Source organism: Lynx canadensis, chromosome B1 (assembly GCF_007474595.2).
Source record: "Lynx canadensis isolate LIC74 chromosome B1, mLynCan4.pri.v2, whole genome shotgun sequence".
NCBI lineage: Eukaryota > Metazoa > Chordata > Mammalia > Carnivora > Felidae > Lynx > Lynx canadensis.
In genome coordinates, this window is record NC_044306.2 from 17100051 (window position 1) to 17127086 (window position 27036).

The following is a 27036-nucleotide window of genomic DNA, read 5'->3' on the forward strand; positions in this document are numbered from 1 at the left end:
GAACCATATTCTCCCTTCTGTCAATCACTGTAGTGACTGGATGAAAATTCTAAGCTCTGCTCTATCAGAAGGAAAGAGAACTCAAGGGACCTGTACCACCGACGGCTGGATGGAACACACGAAGAAATTACTAACTGTAATGGTGGCTGTGAAGCACCTTTTCTACACAGGATATTCATGTGCACACGTTACACAGCTATAAAAACCACGTATTTTACTGACAATTAGAAAATCAGACCAAGGGGGCACCTGGGTGGCTCAGTCGGATGAGTGTCCGACTGTGGCTCAGGTCATCTCTCAGTCTGTGAGTTCGAATCCACATCGGGCTCTGTGGTGACAGTGCAGAGCCTGCTTTGGATCCTCTGCGTCTCCCTGCTCATGCTCGCTCTCTCTCTCTCTCTCTCTCTGTCTCTCTCAGGGAGGAACAAAAGGAAGGAAGGAAGGAAACTGGACCAGGGATGAAATGAAATTAAGCAGGCAGCATTATGAACAGCAATAATATAAAAAGAGAGATAGCTAAATATTAATCAAAATAATAATAACAAATCACAGCTTAGAACTTTCCCCAGGACCCACACTGGCAGGAGGGAAGATTCATGCAGAGAACTCGACCAGCACTTGGGTCTTTTCCAGCTCTAGCTCCAATGATCAACACTGGCTATTAACGTGTGACACAGAAATGCCAGCAGAGGTTACATGTCTGCTCTGCGTCCCTCCCCAAGTGCCGTCTCTTCTCAGCCCCCTCGTGGCCTAGAGGCCGTGGCTCCCGGCCGTCGCATCCGGCCCGCCGTCCACAGGACACTACGTGCCCCCTCCACAGACTCCTATCCCTGCGCCTACAGGGTGCTGACCCTCTACCAGCAAACTAGTGAAGGACAAGCTGTGTTTCTTCTTTCAGGGACTAGAAGGCATTTTAAGTGAGCTGGGAGCATGAGAAGCCTAGCAGAAAAGACCCTGTCGGTCTTCAATCTTTCAGTTTAGAAATGTTTACAAAGCACAAACTTTTGGTAAAAAGCACAAACTTTCAGGGCACCTGGGTGGCTCGGTCAGTTTAGCGTCCAGCTCTCGGTTTCAGCTCAGGTCATGGTCCCAGGGTTGTGGGATTGAGCCCCACGTCGGGGTCCACGCTGACAATGCAGAGCCTGCTTGCGATTCTCTCTCTCTTCCCCCCTCTCTCTGCCCCTCTCCTGCGCTCTCTCACGCACTCTCAAAATAAATAAACTAAATTTTTTTTAAAAAACAAAACACAAACTTTCTACAATTCAGTTTGAAATGCAAAAACAAGGCAATTACTTAGGGGTAACGGTAACAAAAACTGGAAACCAGCTACAGTTGAATTAGACCTAGTATCATGAAAAGCCCTGAAAACAATACTGAGGAAAAAGATGTAGAAGGCCTACAGAAATACATCTCATGTAAATGAAAAGGAAATTTCAATAATATCGCTTCATTTGATTGCTCTGTGTGTGCTGTGCATGTGTAAAGCACAATAATTTGAGCGGTCCTATATTCTGGGGATAGAAAGGGATTTAAGGGGACATGAACCACACTCACAAAGGTTTGGTTTCCCCTTTATTTTCCTTTCTAGTAATGGCCAGGAGGCAATATAATGAAATAGTAACAATTATGAAGACTAGTTAATGCGACCACGAGTGTTCTTTCCCATGATATTTATAATTATAGTATTTCTAAAATAACTAAAATAAAGAAATGCTTACTTCTAATATATGTTCATCCTGCTGCTCTCGGTCCAGTTTCCTTGACGTTGTTGTGATAAGACCTATGAAGTGGTAACAGTTCATTAATCGTTACAAATAAAGTCAAAATATTTACAAAATATCGTCACTGAAACCTCACTGAGCACAGAAATCTGAGCAAATCTCTGATCCTGAAGGGAAAAAAAATGATTAATCCAGGTTCAATCATTTTATTTACAACCAACACACTTCACACGGTCTCATTTTAATGGCTCTTAAACACAGTAGATAAATGACGGATGAAAAAGTGGCAAAACTCCAGTTACCTTCTTGATGTGGCCAGTGGTTTGAATATACACTGTTGTCAGAAGACATTTTTTAAAAAGTTGAGATGAAGTTACTCAGGATTTCAAACTCCTCTAACTTCTGCAGAGACAAGTATGAAGTGACAGAAAAAAATCTTCTGTAACTGTATTAGAAGGACCAGTGGAATGGCTACCGCCATGACTTATTACCTCCCAATCACTGACCCTCGTAAGTGGAGACTCGTTATAAAAGTAATGTGACTTTCCAGGAAATACTGCTCAGATGTCAACTAATTTCCAATGGAAGAAAAAAATAAATGATCCTCAAAGAAACCCCATATTCTTTATCTCCTTGATTTTTCTATCAAACTAGAAAATCTATAGTTTCAGTCTGTCTCTAGAACTTTAATAACAGTCGATGTGAGTGTCCACATAGGTGGGATCCTGGAAGACCGTGAAAACTGATTAAATCCTTTCTGTACTTCACAAAATACACACAAAATTCCCCCAACCACTAACACAGCCTCCGCAGCCTGCGCTGACCATGGTCAGGGGTGTATACAGTGAATCTGACGTCAGATCAGCAGCTCAGGTAAAACCTTCTGGGGCAAGACGACTGGCAGGAACCACCTTTCTCCGGCCCAGCTTTTTGTGGTTTTTTTCCACAGGAAAATACTTCAAATGATGTATATTTAAGAACAGACTTTATCACTATAATTGATTTTCCCCTATTATCCTAAGTAATTTCACACAACTACCAATTAAAGGCTATTCAAAACGATTCTCTAAATTTGTAAATGAAAGGTTCGTGTTTTTATTTAATTTGATGAGGATTTTTTTCTTCCCTAAAATAGTTTACTGAGGATCTCAATCAACACGATCTTCCCCACAATTCAGTGAAGCAATGTACTCTTGCTGAGAAGAACAACAAAAGACTACATTGTAAACTAGAATCTGGGGGGTTTCCCAAACCACACTTATAGACTGAAACAGGTTCAAGGAAAATGCACGGCAATGCTTAACGGCGTAAAAATGTTGCCTAATGTGGCAGAGGTTTGATTTTCATTAGTCAAAAACCTTTTAAAGTTAATCCCTCTTGTTTCCTATCAAATGTTTACCACTTTCTGATGGTGGTTTTAAGTAGTTCAAGAATGACAGGAAATCACTGTGACTCGTCCCATCGAACTGTCCTAAGGTGCCCATCGAAAAGCTGTCATCAATGGTAACATCACAAGGGCAACAGCTTGGCACGTTCTCAGCAAAACAGGATCCTGCTTGTGTAGAGCATAATCACTTGTTGCAAGAATGCCTGTTGGCAAATAAGTTTCTACAGCCCACAACCAAATGCCCATTAACAATACAATCCCCCACCTCACGGCTTGCTTTCGGCACACTTAACAAAGGGTGTGTGCCCACATCCACGCGACAAATTCAACAGAGACAAAAAGCAAACCCAGGTTTATTATTTGCACTCTCCATATGCTTCAAATTAATTCTCCTCTGTTAACTCAAACGGAACATTAACTCCGTCTGAATGCAACGAATTCTAATGTTCTGTTCCCTTCTTACACACTCTTTCAGCCTAGTTACTGCTATCCGCTCCCCCACCTCTCGGCTCAGACGTCACTTCTGAGGCCTGACCCGACAGGTGTGCCTGGGGTCCCGCGGCCGGGCTCCACACTCACATCTGCCGTAGCGCAGCACGGCCCCACAGGACTACGGTCACTCACTCCAATCTCCTCTTGCTGCCTGCAAAGCCTAGGAGGACAGACTGCCTTTCTCGCCCATCTTGGTTCTACTGCTACACCTCTATTACCCTAAAAGAAAATACTTAAACGTGTGAAGCAAAAAGGGGCAGCATTAAAACTACGTATTTGAGCGAGACAGACACATAACCTACGCTAAACTTGGAAATAACGATACGCGTTTACGGCTCACATATGCGCCAACAGAAAGTGACGCAGCATCTATTTACAGGCAGGACGTGCCAGGCGGTCCAGGGGACGGTGGCGTCCAGCAGGCACGTAGAGGCCCAGATCCCTCGTGCGGGGGGCGGGTTCCAGCCCAAGTACTCCTGGGTTACAGGTGTACCCAAGTACGTCTGGGTTCCACCCCAAGTACCAAAGGCTGTGAGGAGTAAAGGGAACGGTGGGCGAGTTTTACGAAAGTAGGGTCCAGCCACGTTCAGAAAGCCACGAAGAAGCCGAGGGAGCAGCAGGCTCAAGAGAAGCACCACGTGTCACAGGAACCGGGGACAGAGAGTTTTAGGGAGGAAGTCCCTCCCCCGAGTACGTCAGAGCGGCTCAGCCGAGGAGCTAAAAGGAGAGCCGGAGAGGCAGGAAGGAGACCAGGACGGGTGTTTCTTTTATGAAGAGGAGACTTTAGCAGGCCAGCACGGAGCCATGCAGAGAGTGAGCTCTGAACGCGAGGGAAGATGAAGCCCGAGACCAGAGCTGACCAGTACAGGAGCCACAAGCATCGTGAGGCAACAAATTCAAATCGCACCTAAAATAGCTCGTGAACACGGAACACACTTCAGACTGACAAGACGGCCTTTTTTTCTGGATTCACAACACTCCTACCGGAAGAAATCCCATCAGAAGCACTTTCTTTTGCCCAACGCCAAAGGGCGAGGCTGTGCCTGTGCATCTGGGGGCGTTGCGGGCGCATGAGGCGCCCTGGCCCTTACAGAAGAGAGAAATTAACGCTTCTTGTGGAATTTGCACACCAAATGAACCCCAGTGAGAGAACACATTTCCCAACCAGGAAGGAAAATCCCAGGAAAACCGGGACATCCTTGGAGCCACCCCAGGGAGCCACATTCCAGCCACGATCACTTCGCACTCACTTCCGCTGCAATTCTGCACATCTCGATGTTGCTAATCCTTCCGCCTGGCCTACCTGACAAGCACCTATTTCGAAAGACGAATCCGAAGTGTACCTTTTCTATATGCCCAGTACGTGTTATTAACCCTGTAGGCGGGAATATCCTAATAAGGATATCCATTTCTTTCACTTTAAACATCTGTGTTCATCTGTTATGTTTATTACTAAATCCCAGGAGGATCTATACTAGTAGAAACAGCACGATTCTTCAGAACTAGAGAGAAACCTTCAACATGATCGAACTCGCCTGCCTGAGTCAAAGAGAAGTTAAACGGTCCCAAGACCACCAGTAAGTCATCACAGCCAGGACTACAAGTGTAGTTTTCCTGAGGCCCCGATGAGAGCGTTTGGGGATTCTTCTCTTCCCCATCGCATCACACTGCATCATTTACTATACTTTAGGATTTCAAGTCTCCATCAACTCTGAACTACGACTTACATAAAACTTAAGGGAACACACACGCAATCAGCAATAGTTAATCATTATTCATTTAGTAGGTCAAAAAAAGGGAGAAAAGGAAAGAGTGGGCAGAAGCAGAACAATGTATATGCAAGTGCTGCCTTTTCTCACTCTTGCGTTCCATCTTTTTTGTGGAGCACTATTAAACTAAAAATAGAAATGCAAAGACAAAGTTTCTTTATTTGGCCTACAAAAACATCTCACTGTGCAGACCAATACTGTTATAAATGTAAGTGAACTGAGACAGCAAACACCCTATATTCTCACCAAGTCGCAGTGGCCACTTTACTCCATAAACATATGTGAAACTAAGAAGCCAAACTTTCCTGTTTGACGATCAGTATTAAAAAAAAACCATTCAGGTTTCCAAGGCCACTTTAGCATTTACGGAAGAGAATCCATTTAAGGATACAAGAAAATTAGATTAACTAAAATGTTTCGATACAGAATTTTACTCTGACATTTCTTTCGATACCAAAAACCATCTCTAAACTTCTCAAAGTTGAAGAGGTCAAATGGACATCACGAAGTAGGGTAGCACATAAAGATGAACGTCAAAGAATCAGCAGGTGAGGATAAGGTGAAATGGTCCGCGCAGGCGGAGCTATACGTAGGTATTCATTCAACCGTCCTGGGGGTGCGCTAAGAACGTAGAGATGACAAAGAGGCTTGTTTTCAAGAAACAAGGGTGAAAGCAAAGACCGCCTTCAACAAACTATACAAAAGTTAGACTAGAGTGGACGGTACACAGAGGACGCAGGGAGAAAGCAAGGGCTCTTGCTGAGGGTTCTGTATTCCAAGAAAGCTTTAACTTGGCTGGACGATGAGACACACGTAGTCTAGCCATCTCTACTGTTCCAGGAGACAACCAGCCCACCACTCAATGTGCAAGCGAGGAAGCCAGGACAAACCAGCCTCGGAGAGAACCGGCCGAGGGACCACCGCTGCATGAAACGTCAGCCAGGCCTGGACAAGACCAGAAGCGCCCAGCAGAATCCTGTAAGAAATTATGGCGGTGGCTGTCTCAAGCCACTAAATTCTGGGACGGTTTGCTCCACAGCAAGGGCAAAATAATGCATCAGATGACCTCACCCCTAACTGTTATCTGACTTACTACACGCCAAGGTGGTGAGCTTTCAATAAATTTTCTCATTTAGTCCAGATGTATGCAAGTGGCGGTATCTATATCATGACACGTTACCCTTGTTACAGGCTCGGAGAGATTAAATTGCTTTCTCAAGGTCATTCAGCAAGATGGTGATCTGGAAGTTCGATACACCCAGATCACCAGAGTCTGAAGTCCACAATAAGAACGAGAGAACCCAGGGAGGCACTGAAAGATTAGGTTCTATAAAAAATGGGTTGAAACGTCAGTGCTGTGGATGTAACTAGATGGCAGCCAGAGATGAAGGAGGGGGGAAAAAAACAATTTCTTAGTAGGATTAAGATCCAACCACAACGAGAGAACAAATACTTGTGATCGGTAGTAAGAGTTTTTAAAGAACCCAAACTGTAAAAAAATAAAAATAAAAAAAAAAGTCTGGCCGTGTGTTCACCTTGTTTGGCAAGAATTTACTTTGAACCATTTACTTTGAACCATTTTCCAATTATTCTGCTTGACAACAAACAGAAAAAGGGGAAATATCAAGGAAGGGGAGAAAAGGTCTACCCACCTCGTTAACATTTCCCATTACTCTGATTATCTTCCTCTAACTTCTGCAACTACTTTGGCTTTTGTATACTTTTGCTCATTTTACAATAATGCATAAACTACAGCAACATATGTTCTAGAAAAGCAGGTGTCCACCAGAATTTCCTGTGATGGGCAAGTTCTTCAATGTGCACTGTCCAATATAGTAGCCCACCGCATATGTGGCCACTAAGCATTGGCAAAGTGGCGAGTGTGACCGCAGAACTGAATTTTTTAAAGCTAATTTCAATGATTTAAATTTAAATAAGTCATCTCTGCTCTTTTAGGGCGCCTCCAATTTTCAAATCATCCACATCAAAACCAAAAACTGTGATGCCTTCAATATTCAAAATCTTTTTCCGTGGTTAGAATTTGAAACAGTAATTCAGTGGCAAACAAATAATCGCTATCAAAATTCAAATTCTGTAAACATCTGTCTTAATTCAAAAGAGTGAAAAAAGGAAAACTTTCCAAGATCCTGATTCTGACCTGCTGATGCTGTTCCATGTTCCCTTCCTGACACCCCCTTTCACTGGTCTCCTTTCTCACTGGGCTCTACAGGCGATGAAGAAACCTGGTTGGTTGCTTTGAGTTCACAGTTTCACCCAAACACCTAAACATCAAGAGTCTCTGTGTTTAGGGTTAGGGGAGCCTGGGTGGCTGTCAGTTGCGGGTCCAACTTCAGCTCACGTCATGATCTCACAGTTCCTGGGTTCGAGCCCCGCGTCAGGCTCTGTGCGGACCGCTTGGAGCCTGGAGCCTGATTCGGATTCTGTCTCCCTCTCTCTGCCCCTTCCCCACTCATACTCTGTGTCCCTCTCTCTCTCAAAAATAAATAAACGTTAAAAAAAATTTTTTTTAAAGAGTCTCTGTATTTAAAGGCTTTTGGGGGAAAAAAACTCATTATACCAACTTGTATTTTTTGCTTCTCATGATCTCTAAGAACACTAATCCATGAAATGTATGTTCATAAGCAGTGATGATGTTGTCGTAAGGTTTACTAACTCAAAGTCACTTGTTCAGTCTGCATCACGTTATTCAACTTGCTTTTTCATTATGTCTTCCCCAAATGTGTCGCTTTGAAACATACATATAAAAAACCTAGGAAAAGGCCTATGTCCTCAAAAGCATACAATTCACTTAAGGAAACAGCCCGTACACCTAAAAGGTACAACTAAGTATTATACTACGGTCTCATAGCTCACTTTTTAGGCAGCACTAATTGTGTGCTTCCCAGGACCCAGCTCTGGGCTAAGCATTTTATATAGGTCATTCTCAAATGAATAATCACAGCAACCCCATAAGGGAGCAACTAACAGAGAGTATCTGAAGATATTTGAGGCTTTTGAGAGGTAAAGTCACATGGCTAGTAAATGGCAAAGTGGAGATTTGACCCTAAGTTCATCTGATCCCAGAGCCCAAACTCTTGGCTCACACAAATAATTTTAAGTGTGTAGATCGTAATTCCTTATTTAATATGTATAATGATCACACCACAAAATTATTCAGTGAGCACAAACGAGTTTCTCACATTACTCCAGGATTACCTCTAGCCATCCAGTCTGGCTCTCTTTGTGGATGTCCTCACGGTTCTGTATCCCTTTCACGGTGCTTTAGTAACCACAGCACTATTTTGAGCGGCCCTTGACTGCAGCCATGCAATTTAGGAATATTATTTTCAACGGTTTTCCCCACTGATTTTGCTGAAATACTTTAATACGTTCTGTTCTTCAAAAAGTTTAAGAACTTTAATTGTGGCATATTTGGTGGTATAGCAAGTATTTAGTTTAAGTCTTAGGGTCCATCAGTGAGGATGGTGATTTCTTTAGGAGCTGTTACCACTGGGATCCGGAATTTGATTTCTACCTTTCTACTTTCAACCCTTACCAGGGATTGCCCCGACGACATTCACTGGGTTTTAAACATCAGCAACATTAAAGACAATTACTAAAGAACTGTAACACCCCAGTGAGTAGACGGTAAAACTAAACACGCTCAAGCAATTTTTAGACAAGTATTACAAAAACTAAAAAAGTAATATATTTATATATGGTATGTTTTATGTGTATACACCTTCATAAAAGGTTAGACCCCAAACTACCTGTGGTTGCCCCTTAGGAAATGGTATAGGAGGGGCCAAAGGGAGAGGAGAAGAGAAGAAAAGGCACTTTCACATTTTACTTTATAAAGTTCTTTATTACGGGAATCTTTTATTTGTAACAAGTACATTATTTAAAGTATTTTCTGTGTATTAAGTATATTATTTAAACTATCAAAACAGTTTAAAGGTCAATATGAAAAGACAGAAATGTTTATTGGTTGAAAACTAATTTTAGGCTGGGAAGTCTCAAATAAAGGATTTTTTTTTTAATCTGGAATATCCGGCCATGCATATAATAAAATATTAAAACTTCCTGGGGGCTCCTGGGTGGCTCAGTTAAGCATACGACACCTGTTCTTGGCTCAGATCGTAATCTCACAGTTCTGAGTTCGAGCCCCAGGTTGGGCTCTGAGCTGACAGCACACAGCCTGTTTGAAATTCTGTCTCTCGCTCTCTCTGCACACCCCCCAGCCACCAACTGGCTGTCCCTCTCTTCCAAAATAAACAAACTCAAAAAAAGAAAAACTTCTTAGAAATACGACAGTAGTATATCTTTTACAAGTTTTTCTAATAAAACTTAATGAAGTGTATCATACATTCTAGAATGTACTCTTACCGTAAAAACTAAGTTTGCTAGAGCCAAAGGGTGTTTTACAATCTAGCCCAAATCCCGCACTTTAAAAACAAGAAAGTGAAGCTCAGGAATGTTGAATTAATTCCTGAAAGTCAGAAGCGGCAGCAGAATTGGAACTAAAATTGAGTTCTTCCCAAAGAAAGTGTTTCCAAGTCTCTCTGCTGCTCTTGGGGCTCTTCAGCGAGAGGTCTGCGGGGAACTCTGAGGAAGGATTGGGTCAAACCCACTTCCTCCCTGCCCCATAGGAGAACCACCAAATCTGAATCTCCACTTATTCAGAGCACAATCTCATAGTTTGTGAGATTGAGCCCCGAGTCGGGTTCTATGCTGGTGGCACGGAGCCTGCTTGAGATTCTCTCTCTCTCTTCCTCTCTCTCTGCCCCACCCCTGCTCGTGCTCTCTCTCTTAAAATAAATAAACAAACATTAAAAAGGAAAAAAAATCTCCACCCATGAGGAACCAGCTCAAACAATGTCACAGAGGTTTCCAGACAATCCATCCCATGCTAACCGTCTTGGGACAAGAGCTTACAGAAGTTGACAAGAACCCGTGCCCTCTTATTCTAATAGTTTCCTAAACACAGGATCGTTTTTAGTAATTATAATGATCACTAATGGCCATACTCTGGAAGAAAGTGTATTATCTATTTATCAGAAATACATTTCATTATAGACATAGAGAAATATAACAGAGGACTATGGATTTATCAAAGAAAAAACATCTTTAAGAACCATAATGGGTAGGAATGCAAGCTGGTGCAGCCACTCTGGAAAACAGTATGGAGGTTCCTCAAAAAACTGAAAAGAGAACTACCCTACGACCCAGCAATTGCACTACTAGGCATTTATCCACAGGATATGGATGTGCTGTTTCGAAGGGACACACGCACCCCCATGTTTATAGCAGCACTATCAACAATAGCCAAAGTATGGAAAGAGCCCAAATGTCCATCAATGGATGAATGGATAAAGAAGATGTGTGTGTGTGTGTGTGTGTGTGTGTGTGTGTGTGTGTGTAAATACATATATACATACATAGACACAATGGAGTATTACTTGGCAATCAAAAAGAATGAAATCTTGCCATGTGCAACTACGTGGATAGAACTGGAGGGTATTAAGCTAAGTGAAATTAGTCAGAAAAAGACAAATATCATATGACTTCACTCATATAAGGACTTTAAGAGACAAAACAGATGAACATAAGGGAAGGGAACCAAAAATAATATAAAAACAGGTAGGGGGACAACACAGAATAGACTCATAAGTATGGAGAACAAACTGAGGGTTACAGGAGGGGTTGTGGGAGAGGGGATGGGCTAAATGGGTAAGGAGCACTAAGGAATCTACTTCTGAAATCACTGTTGCACTATATGCTAATTTGGATGTAAATTTAAAAAAATAAAAAATAAAACAAGTTAAAAAGAAAAAAAATGCAACAACAACAAAAAAAGAATTTTTTCACGGTTTGACATTTGAAAAAGGAAAATAATCAGAGATGGCCTACTACCCAATTTAAAAATAAAAGGTTTAAAAAAAAAACAAAAAAGAACCATAACAGGGGGCACCTAGGTAGTTCAGTCGGTTAAGTGTCCGACTTTGGCTCAGGTCATGATCTTGCGGCTGGTGGGTTGGAGCCCGTGTCGGGCACTGTGCTGATGGCTCAGAGCCTGGAGCCTGCTTCGGATTCTGTCTCTCTCTCTCTGCCCCTCCCCAGCTGTCTCTCAAAAATAAATATTAAAAAAAAATTAAAAACAAACAAAAACAAGAACCATAATGAACACCACAGAACTTACTTTGCAGAAATGGTCTGGTGAGCCTACATGAAGATTCCAACTGCTCTTAAGTTACTTATTAAAGCCAAAAACATCTCAGAACCTTCCTCACAAATCTTCAGCTACAGGCCCCAATCATTAGATCCTGTTAGAACCTAAGTTAAATGAAATGTAGTTTTTCCAACATAAAAAGAAACAACAATCTAAACGGCTAAATCAATTTCCATTTAGCAGCATATTTTCCTTTTTTCTAGAAATTACCTTTTGTAGCACAAACGAATGCTGGTCCCTCCCCCAAAGATACATCCACCCTGAAACCTGTGTGGCTGTGACCTTATTTGAAAACTAGTCTCTCAAGATATAATTAAGTATCTCAAGGTAAGATCCAAATTTATGAAGGATCCAAAACTCGACGCGTCCTTTGAAGAGAGAGAGATGTGGAACGTACAGACGTGGGCCACAGGGCCACGTGGAGGAGGAGACACAGGTCAGAGTGCTGCTGCTACAAGCCGAGAAAGTGCCAGGAGCCCGGGAGCCTGAAGAGGCAAGGAAGGATTTTCCCTGAGAAATTTCAGAGGGGGTGTGGCCCTGCCAACACTTTCACTTCTGACTTCAGGCCTCCAGAACTGCAGAGTATACATTTCTGTTGTTTTAAGCCACCCTGTTTGTGATAACTACAATAGCCTGAGAAAATTAATAACCTTTTCATTCGGATATCAAACAAAAACACTGAAAAAATACGAAGGGGTGAGAGGCGAAGGGGGGAGAGAGTGGAGGAGGAGGAGGAGGGAAAATTAGGTAACAATGGCAAACAATTTCATAATCCAAAAAGAACCACTCATACTGGCTCTCTGTATTTTATTATTGTCTTCATTTGAAATATGACTTTATAGGTATCATTCTATCAAGAGATAATTAAAAGGCAGCTCTTACACCCAAAGATGCTTTGGAGTGGGAAAGTGCCAAATGCTCCAAATAATTCAAATTAATTGTATGCTTTCCCTCAAAAGGCAGGGGAAGCAGGCTCTCAGCTCTGGGGGGACCTCCTACACTAGCCTGGCTGAGAATCACACACAAGCTAAGTCAGCTCCTTTTTTTTAATTTATAAAACATGCAACAAATTGTACATCAGTTATATCTTTATAATTTTTCATACTTGTCCCTCCTACATAGTAAAATAGTGAAATAAAAAGTGCCTAAGCATTTTTCAGTAACCCTATTAACAATAATGATAAAAACTAGCTTAATGCCTATAAAATACAAAAATCACAATTAGAAAGTTGTTTCAACTAAAAACCAGGATAGAAAACACTCTCTTATTCTGAATAAACCAAAACAACTTCTTACTGTTCTTTCTTTTCCCTCTTTTTCACCCCCCTGCTGATCTTTTAAGAGTTCACTGAACAAGCACCATGGGCCTCAGGGTACCATGAGAATAATAAGAGAAAACATCTTCAAAAACCATTTACCCGGTAAAATATCTTTTGTCAGAAAAAATTTACCTGTGTTTGCTCTACATTCGCCACAAGGATCCTCTCCACTTTAGCCATAATGACCTCTCATTCATCTTGCATACATTGTATGCTAAGAAAAAAACAGTAAAATGCCTACTGCCAGGAAAAATTAACATAAACTAAAGAAAAGAAATAGGAGAGGTCATAAGTTAAACAAAAGCATTTTAGCAACTTCATGGGGTATGGATTTTAAATTTCGGGCTCCTGAATAATTTTGTTGTTTTTTAATTTCCATGGTGCGCTACTGAAACATAACCTGCTTTAAGTTGGTTACTACCAAAGAACTACAAGGACTAATCCAACGTATGGACCACAGAAGCAGCAATACAATTAGTACCTTTTTATTTTAAGTATTTATTTATTTCGAGAGAGAGCACGTGCACAAGCGGGAGAGGGGCAAAAAGAGGGAGAGAGAAAACCCAAAGCAGGTTCCACGCTGCCAGCACAGAGCCCAACATGGGGCTCAAACCCCTGAACCATGAGATCACAACCTGAGCCGAAATCAAGAGTGGGACACTTAACCAACTGAGCCACACAGCAACCCCCCCCCCATAAATTAGTATTTCTTTTTTTACTATAATTTTTTTAAATGTTTTATTCATTTTTGAGAAAGAGGGAGACAGAGTGCGAGTGGGGGAAGGGCAGAGAGAGAGGGAGACACAGAATCCAAAGCAGGCTCCACACTGTCAGCACAGAGCCCAACGCAGGACTCAAACCCAGGAATGGTGACATCATGACCTGAGCTGAATCGGGTACTTAACCAACTGAGCCACCCAGGTGCCCCTAAAATTAGTACTTGTTAAATGAAGTATTAAAGCAAGGAAGGCACAGTGACACAAGGAAGCAGGAGACAGTAATTATAGAATTCCATGCAGCACACGGTTGTCACTCAGTAGAGTTTTCCATGGGATACTCTACCCTACCGATCTGTTCCTGACCAGCTTTAATCAAATGAAAATGTTCTCATTATAGGCTGATTACTGCAATTTACAAAGATCCCAGCCGAGGGGCGCCTGGGTGGCTCGGTAAGTCAAGCGTTCGACTTCAGCTCAGGTCAGGATCTCGCAGTTCTTAAGTTCGAGCCCTCGTCGGGCTCTGTGCTGACAGCTTGGAGCCTGGAGCCCGCTTCAGATTCTGGGCCTCCCTCTCTCTCTGCCCCTCCCCCATTCGCACTCTGTCTCTCAAAAATAAACATACATTTAAAAAATTTAAAACACAAAGATCCCATCTCAAGTCCTGAGGACCACACAGCAGGCTGACAGAGGGCACCTCAGGTAGAAGGGAGAGATAACTTGACAGGAAACAGCATTTCTCTGTTCAAACTTTTAAGAACCTCTTCTAACAGGTGAAATGAAAATCCTATGAATTCCACTGTTTTAAAAATCTATCGCTCAACTGTAAAATGAGTATTGGGCAGCGACCACATGCTCGGCACCACGTTTGGTTCTAGGAGGGATACAGTAAACGAATATGGGTAGGCCCTGACCCTCAGAGCCCTACACCAAGGCTGGACGCACCCACAAGGAAAAGGCAGAGCAGACTCAGAAAGACAGGCAGGGAGGCTGGGCAGTGCTGCCCAGCCCATTCTAAAAATACAGACTGCTTTACAGGCCAAGAGCGAACCTTCGATTTTTCCTACAGTTATCATTCAACATCCATCCCCTTGGAGCTGCAGACCATGAGCTCAGAGACACCGCGCACTATTGCGCGGTCTTTATTTAGGTGGTGTTGTAAGATTGCGTTTAACGACAGCCTGTCTCGAGCTCTCCTGGCAGCTGCGGCCATCTGAGCGGCTACTGCTCGTCACTGCAGTCCTGGTGCCGGCAGGATTAGGCTTAGAGCCAAAAATGGAATTCTATTCATAGACTGTCAAGGCTGGAAAGGCCCTCGGAACTCACTTAGTTCCCATAGTTTTCAGAGTCCCCTCCCTAGAAAACCCTTTCAAAATGAAATACTTTTCAGAGTCCCCTAGAAAACCCTTTTAAAATGAATCAAATGACCAATCTAAAGTCACACAGGCAGTGGCTGGGTAGGAATTTATACCCTCAAGTCTCCCAGACTTCCCTTCTGGCTTTAATTCTATTTTACTAGCTGTTTCTTGTTGAAACTTCATGGTATTAAAGCCTAAGATAAACAGGAGATCAAAAGCCAAATGCAATTTATTGGGAATTGCCTTCAACATTCCTTTCAACGTCAGACAGAGCATAGGTAGAGAGGGAAAGAAAACTTAACCTATTTTATAAGGTTCACATCACGTTGACAAAAAAAAGCACGTAAATGGAAAATCTTAAAATATCGGTCCTTAAAATAATTTTAACAAATGATACTCAGCAACATATACACATAAACAAAACAGAATGCCCCCGAATAAAACTGATCCTAAGGGTTCAATATTAACAGATTTTAGGAGGCAAAGCATATCCACTTCAATATGCTCAAAAAAAGTCAAGGAATAAAGCTTTTCCTTCTTTCAGACTTTAAGGATAACACATTTCACTAGAAAATAAAAAATAAGCAGAGGAACAGGTAAGAAAAATCTACAGATTCTTCTTCAAAATGTGTGCACATCTTTGAAAGAAGTCCACAAATAGGTAAACTTTTTCCCCCTTCAATGAATTCCTGCCATTGTGAAGTGACCGGCCCTTTACTTCCTTCCTTTGTGGCTATCGAATGTTACCGGAAACGCTTGGAAGTTGTTTGCAGCTGTAGCCACTTCCTATTGCACTTTGTTCGGCCTCTGTTCCAGCCACAATAAAACACCATTTACTTTGAGAAAAAAAAAAAAAAAAAAGGAGTCGCAATGTGATGGTGGACTACATGGGCGAGTTCCCAGCAACCCAGCATACCTGCAAACTCAAAAATCACAGAATTTTAAATCTTCGCCATGCTTTAGGGATCACTCCATATAAATTACACACACGCGTGCACACACACACAACACACACGTGCGTATATATGTGTATAACTTACCTATGTATAAATACCACCAAATCCATCTGCAGTCAAATAACATGCCTTATACCGAACTTAAACTAATTCTACATTAAATAGTCTATCCTCTATGTAAACAAATGGATGAAAAACAGGCCCCTGTATAAAGTGGTCCTCTACAAAGTGTAAGCTGTAATTTGTTACTTTAGGGGTGAATATCTTAATTCAGAATGAAAGAATGGAAAGAAAAAAAAAAAAAACGCAAGAACTGGTCAAAGATGTGATAAGTATACATACAGCTGACTCTGAGAGCTGGAACTCCAAGCTCTGAAATATTTTTAACAGGATACAGCAGGACAAAGGAAAAGTGTGAAATCTCAAAACTTGGAAATATTTTATTTTCTAATGACAATGTTTTTTTCCTCAAAGCAGAAGAGATCTAATAGTTTATCAACTTGCTAAATTTTATCTGAGATTTTGACCTTGATAACTAATATTGAACTATGATTCTTTTAAAAAATAATTTTAATATCCTGGAGAAACAAAACACAGATTCTCTTTTGTAAGCATTCACTGCTTGCAGCAATGGGAAAAATTTTCTATTTTTACTTGAAGAATATCAAATAATCTACCCCCTGAGAAATAAACCAAGAATTTAACTAGTCCAACTAGTTAACTAGTAACTACATCAACCTATCAAGGGCCAGAAAACTACCTGTTTTTGTATGGCAGGCAAGCTAAGAATGGCTTTTACATTCTTAAAGGACTAGACACAACAATCAAAGAATAATGTATTGTGACAAAGGAAAAGCACATGAAACTCAAATTTCAATGTCCACAAATAAAGTTTTATGGGAACACAGCCATGCTCATTCATGTCCATATTGTCTATGGCTGCTTTCAGTCTACACTGACAGAGCTGAATGGCTGTGACAGAGACTGTATGACCCGCAAAGCCTAAAATATTTACTACCTCGCCCTTTACAGAAAAAGCTTAATGGTGTTTGCAGTCCATGGTTAATAAAAGTAAGTTTAAACCTCTAGTGTTATTTAGAAGGTTCCTGCTCTTCGGCCAGAAGATATAAAAACTTTTTTAATGTTTATTTACTTTAGAGAGAGAGAGACAGACAGAGAGAGAGAGAGCGCATGCTCAAGCAGGGGAGAGGCAGAGAGAGAGGGAGACACAGAACCCGAAGCAGGCTCCAGGCTCTGCACTGTCAGTGCAGAGCCCAATGTGGGGCTTGAACCCATTAACTGAGAAATCACGACCTGAGCTGGAGTCGGTCACTTAACCGACTGAGCCACCCACCCAGGTGCCCTGGCCTTAAGTTATTAGAGAAGATTAGCCTAAAGAGCAACTATTATGTCACACAGGAATTCCTCAATACAAAAAAAAAAAAAAAAGAGAAGGCACAGAAAAACTGGCTCCCAAACCATGTTTACATCCCAGACCCAAGGGCACACCAAGTGAACATGGGCTGTGCTTCCAGAAGCAGCAGTCACGGAATTTATGTCTTTCTGGCACCGACCCCCAGGTGACCTTCACCTCTCTGAAGTCATGTAATTATTACAAAATGGGGAAAAGACAGATGGGGAAGACAGCAGACTCTCGGTTTGCAGTCTGTAGCCGTCTCACAGGGTTTCCTATAAAGATTATGTGAGGTCGCCTGTAACATATGAAGCACAATGCACATAATACATGATAAGCTGTGCTTGTCACCGGCCCTGTGACTCCTAACAAAAGTTTTGTTCCGGCCTGATCTAAAAGTGAGGTCAAGGGATGGCGGCAGGGTGGAAAAGTGGTACAGGAAAGATCAGAGAACAACACAGAAGGGTAGCCAAAGAAGGAAAGCCACAGTGTGCTGGTTTCTCTTTGGCGGTCTTTTTCAAGCTCAACTCTCAAAGGTAACAGGCATGAGAGAGCCTGATGGAAATCAGCCCAAAGAGACAGAACCAGCAGGATTTACAAGATTCAAACTGTGCAGTGTGCTCCAGATCCAATAATGAGAAGAAATCAGCCACCGGAAGAGGTGAAATTTTAACTCTATAGAATTGATAAAGGAAAAGCTAAGAAAACAGCTGAAAGCCGCCAAATCATTTTTAAACCATTTAAAATTCCAAGTGGATGGAAACAGATCCAACAGCTGTCAAAGAGCCTAAACCCTTTTAAGATGCACATAGAGACAGAGAGAAATCACAGACACACATACACATTTTTTCAAAAAGGATGCCTCTATTTTCACTTAACATTTCTGATGCATTTATTTTTAGCCATAAAAAATTCCTTTTCAGTATGTTTGTTCCCCAAACAGGAAGATGCACATCCACAAATGCGAAGGTATAAAAAATAATACATTTACTAGACAGCATAAAACCAGGGGTTCAGCAAGAAGGGTGGTGAAACTGACATGGACATGCGCATCTACTCCTGCAATAACTCCTGCAATAACGCATATACTCCTGCAATAACGTGGCAGCCCACTGATACAGTTATTCTCCTAAAGCACGGTATCTAATACTGTTACAAGAAAAACTCGAGATGAATATCACTAAGTATACTGTGCTGGTACTCGTTGAAAAAGAGGAAAAAAAAGAGTAACATGTCTTCTTGCTTGTTTAGGAAAAGAAACTATAAACACTAGTTGCCTCAAAGTGTTTCAAAATGTAGATTTTCTTATTATTCAAGTACGGTGAGACCAACATGTCAGAGGAGAGCACTTTCACTATTAACAACTCCTACGAGGAAGGGAGGCACCATACCACAGACGCGGTGCCCAGGGCCACACTGGGCTGGCCAGGAGGAAAGAACAAGGAGAAAGCTGGGGTGGGGGTGGAGGGGTAGGGGACAAGAGATTTTGTTGTGGTTTCTACAGGATACACAAGGCAGAGCAGGAAGAGCAGGTTTAGACTGGCGAGTCTGAATTACTTCAGTGGGCTCTGGAGAGGGCTGAGCTGGTTGTCTGGTACCTGAACCTGGGATGATTGGGGAAGATGCATGATTGTGGCTCCATAAAGGAAGGGATCCCAAGTACGGGTTCTGGATCGGCTAGTGTGCGTATGAAAAGTGGATCCTTGGGAATCTCTAAGAGCTGGCTAGTCCTGACAGGTGCAGTATCTACCCAGGTCAGAGACTGGGCATCAAGAATACAGAAAATAAAACAGTTAATTTATTAAGGAAGAAAGCAGATCGTCTACGGAACCGAAAAAGAAGAAAAAATTTTCACTGGGTATCCTTTTGTACCTTTGGCATTTTGGACTCTGAATGCACTACCTATTTGTAACAAGCAACATAATTTATGAAGTATGTTATCCACACACAGGCACGCACGCATGTACACACACACCTGCTTTCCAGTCTCGTAAACGGTATATAGTGATAACAAGTGGGACCGGCCAGAACCTGAGGATCACCATTCTGAGCATTAGGTACAACACTGTGACACATTTTGTGGACACAAGTGTATAATGACCTGTATTTCTACCAACTCCAGAAACACACCCAAGTTTCTGTTTAAGGTAAACCTAGAAACTTTTTTGCTCCTTAAAACCACAGACAAATTTGGTTAAGAACACTCGTACTACTTAGTCAATGAAGCTTTAACAGTATATACAGGCTTACTGGCAGTTCTAAATTGAATAAGCATTTATATGTATATTTATTTATTTTCTAAGGTTTTTTTTTAATGTGTACTTATTGAGAGACGGTGAGAGAGGGGGAGGGGTGAGGGAAAACACAGAATCGGAAGCAGGCTCCAGGCTCTGGGCTGTCAGCACAGAGCCTGATGTGGGGCCAGAACCCACTGACCGCAAGATCCTAACCTGAGCTGAAGTCGGACGCTCAACTGACTGAGCCACCCAGATGCCCCTGAATAAATATTTTTTTAATTAAAAAGCAAAAGCTGAACTTCTGCTTCCCGCCATGGGATCAGATTTACCCTCCCACATGAAACAAGCAGACAAAATAAATGAAATAACAGTTTATGGGACACCAGCTATCAGAAGAAGACAGTCACCCCCTGAGATGGGAAACCGACAGGGCGAGACTGACAGATGGCCCAGCTTATAGTGTCAAGACATTTCTAGACAGTTTTCACTCCTAGGTGAAAATCGAAGAGAAATGGAAGTACATGCCCACACAGCAGTTTATTCTCCAATGCTCATAATAGCTTTTATTTGTAATAGCCGAAAAGTGCAAGAACACAAATGCCCATCGACAGGTGACCGGATACGCTGCAGTGTACCTATGCAAAGGATTTTAGCAATAAAAAGGAATATACTTTGGGGGCCTCTGCGTGGCTCAGCTGGTTAAATATCTAACTCTTGGTTTCAGCTCGGTTCTTGAGCTTGAGCTCCACGCTGGGCTCCGCGCTGCCAGCGTGGCGCCTGCTTAGGATTCTCTTTCCTGGTTCTCTCTACCCGCACACGCTCTCTCTCAAAATAAATAAACCAAAAAAAAAAAAAAAAAAAAAAAAAAAAAAAAGGCAACATGCTTTTGGTACTGACTACAACATGCATAAATCTCAAAGTAAATATCTAACTACAAGAGGCGTTACCAAGAAAAGAGTAGCTATTCCAGTAGTCTATTTACATAAAATTTTAGGAAATGCAAACTAATACATAGTGACCAAAGCGGCTGCATGGAGCGGGCAGAGAGGAGCTGGGTGGGGTGGGGATACAAAGAGCTGTAGGGAATGTTCTGGAAGAGATGGACATGTTCACGGCAATGGTTTCACTGTTCTATCGCTAAGGCAAAACTTTTCAAATTGTTGACTTTAAATACGTGCAATTCACTGAAGGTCAGTTATACTTCAACGCAGCTTTTTAAAAATAAAGAGTAATATTTGTTTGCATCCAAAATTGAAAATGTCAAATATATAGATAGGAGAATAAAACCATGGTCTTTTCTAAAGCACGTGCACATGAATGAAAGTAACACTTCAAAAATTATTGCCAATTATAAAAATAGCATATCACTCACTCCTCAGAAGTTAAATTGTTAATATTAAATAAAAAGACGCTTTGCTCGGGTGTTTTCAGCTTGTGAATAATGAAACCTGTGAAGTGCACACTGGTCTCTATTGTTCAGGATTCCCGTTCTACTCTGTCCTTGACGTGCCACCGGACGAAGCCGTGAGCTGCTAGGCTCAGATAATCTAGCCTTCTATGCTCTTTTTCTCTCTCGCACTTCAGCAACCACAGAAGTTATGTTAAAAGAAGCAAATATAACAAACAAAAACAGGCTTTTAAAGACAGAGGACTGATAGTTGCCAGAGGGAGGTGGGAATGGGTGGGAGGGGGAAAAAAGCAAATTTACCCCGATATTGGACACAAGCAAAAGAAAGTTACAAAAATTTACGGTGTCAACGGCATAAAACAGAAAAAGAAAACAGATCAAATCTCATCTGCTTGTACGCCCTGACAAAGAACCCCCCTGCTCCCCTACTTAACAGTGTAAGAACCATCTGGGATGCAGAAACACAGTTCCTGCCATAATCACGCACAAAACCTCTGGAAGAAAAAAAACGTTCAAAAGTGTTCATTCAAACCTGCCATTTAGAACCCCAAATTCAGATGATCAAACCCAGTCCTAGGAAGGATCTGTGTTTTTCTTTTTTTTTTTTTTTAATTTTTTTTTTTCAACGTTTATTTATTTTTGGGACAGAGAGAGACAGAGCATGAATGGGGGAGGGGCAGAGAGAGAAGGAGACACAGAATCGGAAACAGGCTCCAGGCTCTGAGCCATCAGCCCAGAGCCCGACGCGGGGCTCGAACTCACGGACCGCGAGATCGTGACCTGGCTGAAGTCGGACGCTTAACCGACTGCGCCACCCAGGCGCCCCGGATCTGTGTTTTTCAAAACAAATATTTTGTCATACCATGAAAGGAGAAACAGATACGGCAGCCAGGTTTCCCTCCTCTCCAAAATGACTTAGAGAGATCATCAGACTCCTATTTCTACAAAACGTTCAAAAAATTCCATACATGTTCTTGAAAATAGGTCATTATTTATAAAAATAACATAAATATGATCTTTTAAACCTTATTCTGGTACTGAAGGCTTTCCATCAAGTGTAGCCAACCCCCCACATACTCATCTAACTTGATCTCTTGGCCGCTAATACTCATCGCGTCACCGAACTGTCCCCCAACATGACGAACATCCCTTACCTCTTGTGCAACCATCCATTTTCACTACCTTCAAAATCAGCTCAGTAACTTGCCCAAGGGGCCCCACCCTCCCAACTACACCTACCACATCAGGCAGCTCTCACCTCCCAGGGGGTGTTTATCCGAACCCACGGCAACACCACCCTGGTTGCCTGTTCCCACAGGTTTCTCTTTGTCACTGCACTTATGCAGACTATCAATTTTCAAAACATCGCTTAATGCGCTGTATACAGAGGAGAGGCTCAGTAAATACTTGATGTGAAAACAAATGACTGAATGGCAGTGAACTGGGGCTTTCTCTGGTCTACTGGACATTTTGATAAGCACCAGGGTCCTAAATTTACCTTCACCACTAAGGAGCAAGTAGATTCATTTTATTCCATCAAATGTGTTTATCCTTCATCAATTTACTAAAATCTTGATTATCTTACACACAGTGAATAGAGCAAATGTAGTACATGAGCACAAGAGGTGGTGACCTCTCTCCCGCAAGTGATTCTGAGTTCTCTGCACGCACAGACATCCTGTAACAGGCGTGCAAAAATCACTAATCACAAGACAGAAGGACCAGGAAGCCAGTTTTCCCCATGATTCCAGAGGTGGGGGAAAAAAAACAAACCTCACTACCGCCCAGATCTCTTGATTTCCAGCCCAGTGATTTTCTCACTCAGCCATTAATTATTAAGGAACATGATTTAGGGTCTCCAGGTGGTGTTATGGTTGGTAAATCAGGAGAACTTTCTTCTAGTAGACTCTTTCATCAGCTTTCACAATCTGGCCTCCAATAATACTGATCTACCCATTAAAAATAGGTCTGCTTTCAAAGTTTTGAGCCAGATGTATACTTTGAAGCATTGCAGTTTGGGCCCTGAGGATCATACTCAAATTTTCTGCTGAGTTGGGGGAACAGAATCATCTGGAGACAGGCTTTGTAAGGCTGTGTTTAATCTTTAATAATGCCCAAGTTAAAATATGGTTATTTCTTGATCAGAGACTTTACATGATCTGTGAAATAGTCAGACTTCTTTACTAACCATAGTTTGTAATATACCTCACAACAAAATCTTTCTTGTGTACTAACTACAGTTACTCCCTACTATTATCGGTCTTCAACTCATAAAAAAGTAAAACCTCTTTGGAATCCTTATGAACTTCCTCCCGCTGTCCCGGCAGCAGGATGCAAGTGCTTCCCACCCAGGGGTTCAGGAGCTAGCTGTGGACTCCTGGAGGGGATTTATTCTCCCTGAAGATCAAGAAGTCGTCTCTGCAGACATCCCCTCCTAGGAGCTGTCAGAATACAGAGATGTTAAGAGGAAGCAGCAATGCCACATTAATCACATTTCAGCAAGACATAACACCACAGCAGAGGGATCTTCCTTTGAGCGGCCCCCAGAGATAACGAAGGCTTCAAGGCTGCCCACAACAGCTCTAACCGACATCACTTCTTTACGTTTGCCTTCTTCTTTCTCCAAAACTATACCTAATGCCCAGACCTACAGTACTGGCTCAGGTATTCTAAAGGACATTCATTGCTTGCTGGTTAGCATGTCTCCTCATAGAAGATTTGCCCTAATCTAGAAGGGGGAGAGGAGACAGGAAAAATGAAAGCCTTTTAAAGTTTAGTTCACAAGCAATTTTAAATTGGGGGAGTTATATTCCTGAATTATCACAAGGCTTTAACTTGTAGATTTCTCTGTCTCCCAAGGTCTGTGAACTCCCCTGCTTCCACGCAAAGTTTAACTCTGAAATCCTCCGCAGAAATGTTTATAAACTGCTGATCTTTCTTCTTTTGTATCTGATAGTGCCTGCTAAATTTTTAGCTCTTAGTTCTCTTTCATTTTATTTCACAAAAATGAAGCTAAACTTGGTTACCACTTGTGCAGTAAAAAACGTATGCAAGTATGCTGTTTAAACAAGCCCGTGAGGAATCATTTACAGGTGCTCATTCCAGTCTTTATGTTCTTGTATAATCTCTTAACCAGTCCTTTTTCATAGGCTCAGGGTCCTGCACCCTATGCCCTAATGCTTCCGAAACATAATTCTGAGATCCCACTTCTCTTTCTATGGTTAAATTTGTATATGGCCCAATTATTCTTTTTTAATTTACTTATTTTTTGGTCTTTGTTTTATTCATGTTTTCATCATGATGAATGGACTCTTTAATCCTCATCACCTACTTCACCCACCCTGCACACACCTCCACTCTGGTAACCATCAGTTTGTTCTCTATAGTTAAGAGTCTATTTTTTGGTTTTTTTTTCCTTTGCTCATTTTGTTACTTAAATTCCATGTGAGTGAGATCATATGGTATTTGCCCTTCTCTGACTTACTTAGCTTATCATGACACTCTCTACCTCCATCCACATTATTGCAAATACAATATTTCATTTTTCATAGCTGAATTAATATTCCTGTGTGTGTATGTATGTGTGTATCACTTCTTTATCCATTCATCTCTCAATGAACAATGGGTACCTTCCATAATTTGGCTACTGTAAATAAAGTTGCAATAAAAATAGGGGTGCAAGTATCCCTAGTGTTTTTATATTTTTAGTGAACGTTTTTGTTGTTGTTGTTGTGGTTTTGTATTTTGGGGGTAAGTACCCAGTAGTGCAATTGTTGGATCATCGCGTGGTTGTATTTTTAAATTTCTGAGGAACCTCCGTACTATTTTCCACAGCGGCTGCACCAGTTTACATTCCAACCAACAATGCCAGAAGGTTCATTTTTCTCCGCATCCTTGCCAACACTTTTTGTTTCTTGTGTTATTGATTTTAGCCATTCTGACAGGTGTAAGGTACCATCTCATTGTACTTCTGATCTGCATTTCCCTAATGATGAGTAATGTTGAGCATCTCTGCATACATCTCTTGGCCATCCAGAGGTCTTCTTTGGAGAAATGTCTGTCCATGTCTTTTCATTTTGTTAACTGGACTATTTCGTTTGGGGGGTACTGAGTTGTATCAGTTCTGTATATATTTTGGATACTAGCCCTTTATCAGACAGGTCATTTGCAAGTATCTTTTCCCATTCTGTAGGCTGCCTTTCAGTTTTGCTGTTTCCTCTGCTATACAGAACCTTTTTATTTTGATGTAGTCCCAACAGTTTACTTTTGTTTCTGTTTCCCTTCCCTCAGGAGACACATCCAGAAAGGAACTGCTACGGCCCATGTCAAAGAGGTTACTGTCTGTGTTCTCTTCTCGGATTTTTATGGTTTCTGGTCTCACATTTAAATCTTTAATCCATTTTGAATTGATTTTTGTGTACTGTATAAGAAAGCGGTCCAGTTGGGACAACACCATTTGTTGAAGGGACTGTCCTTTTTCCTTTGAATATTCTTTCCTGCCTTGTTGAAGACTGACCGTATAGTTGTGGGTTTCTTTCTGGTTTTCTATTCTGTTCCATTGATCTGTGTGGCTACTGTTGTACTGTCAAAACAATACTGTTTTGATTACAACAGTTTTGTAATATAACTTCAAGTCTGGAACTGTGATGCCTCCAGTTCTGTTATTCTTTTTCAAGATTGCTTTGGCTATTTGGGGTCTTTTGTGGTTCCACACAAATTTTAAAAGGACTGTTCTAGCTCTGTGAAAAATGCTGTTGGTATTGTGATAGGGATTGCATTGAATGTGTAGACTGCTTTGGGTAGTATAGTCATTTTAATAATACTTGTTCTTCTAACCCATGATCATGTAATGTCTTTCCATTTCATTGTGTCATCTTCAGGTTCTTGCATGTTTGACAGTTTTCAGAGTACAGGTCTTTCACCTCTTCGCTCAGTTTTATCCCTAAGTAGCTCATTATTTTGGGTGCAACTGTAAATGCAGGGTTGTTTCCTTAATTTCTCTTTCTGCGGCTTCATTATTGGTGTATAAAAATGCAACAGATTTCAGTACATGGATTTTGTATTCTGTGACTTTACTGCATTAGTCTATCAGTTCTAACAGTTTTTTGGTGGAGTCTTTAGGGTTTTCTATACATAGCATCATGTCATATCTGCAAATAGGGAGAGGAGAGTTTTACGTCTTCCTTACTAATTTGGATTTATTTCTGTTTGTTGTCTGATTGCTGAGGGCAGGACTTCCAGTTCTATGTTGAAAAAAAGGGATGAAAGTGACATCCTTGTCTTGTTCCTGACCTTGGGGGAAACAAGGACTCATCAAGGATGATATTAGCTGTGGATTTTTCAACCAAGGACTTTATTATGTTGAGAGATGTTCCCTCTAGATCTACTTTGCAGAAGGCTGTTACCATGAATGGATGTTATACTCTGTCAGCTCAATCATTTTTAATAATTAATTACTAGGTTTATAAGTATCCAAACCTCACTCTTATTCTCTAGCAGAGACACATGAAAATTTAGCCAAAGAGCTAGACCATAATTAACCCAAGTAAAACTAACTCTCATACATTCAAAATAAATCTCATACTTACATTTAATTTTCAACAATCAAGACAGACTCTATGAACGACAACGTTTAATTTTCAACAATCAAGACAGACTCTATGAACGACAAAAGGTTTAAAAAAACCAACATTTTAACATGCTTTTTAAGAGACAATACATACATACTGATCTACCTGGTACCTTTGTACAGTCATTTTGGTACACAGATGCTGACCCCAAGCTTCCTTCTACCTTCAGAACTGCTTTCTTTTGGGGCAGCTGGGTGGTTCAGTTGGTTAAACATCCAACTTCAGCTCAGGTCGTGATCTAATGGTTCAGGAGTTTGAGCCCTGCATAGGGCTTTGTGCTGACAGCTCAGAGCCTGGAGCCTGCTTCGGATTCTATGTCTGTCCTTCTGTCTGCCTGTGTCTGTCTGTCTGTCTGTCTGTCTCTCTCTCTCTCTCTCTGCCCCTCCCCTGCTTGCTTGTG

General features: G+C 41.5%; 1 protein-coding gene across 3 annotated transcripts in view; it reads right to left on the reverse strand.

Annotated features, from left to right (window-relative positions):
• The window catches only part of FAT1 (FAT atypical cadherin 1), a 133528-nt gene that overhangs the window by 49820 nt on the left and 56672 nt on the right, over positions 1-27036 (reverse strand). For all 3 annotated transcript variants that reach the window (XM_030312170.2, XM_032592824.1, XM_032592825.1), the window contains exon 4: positions 1719-1780. In XM_030312170.2, coding sequence (XP_030168030.1) covers positions 1719-1780 — 62 coding nt within the window. The remainder of the gene's footprint in view (positions 1-1718; positions 1781-27036) is intronic.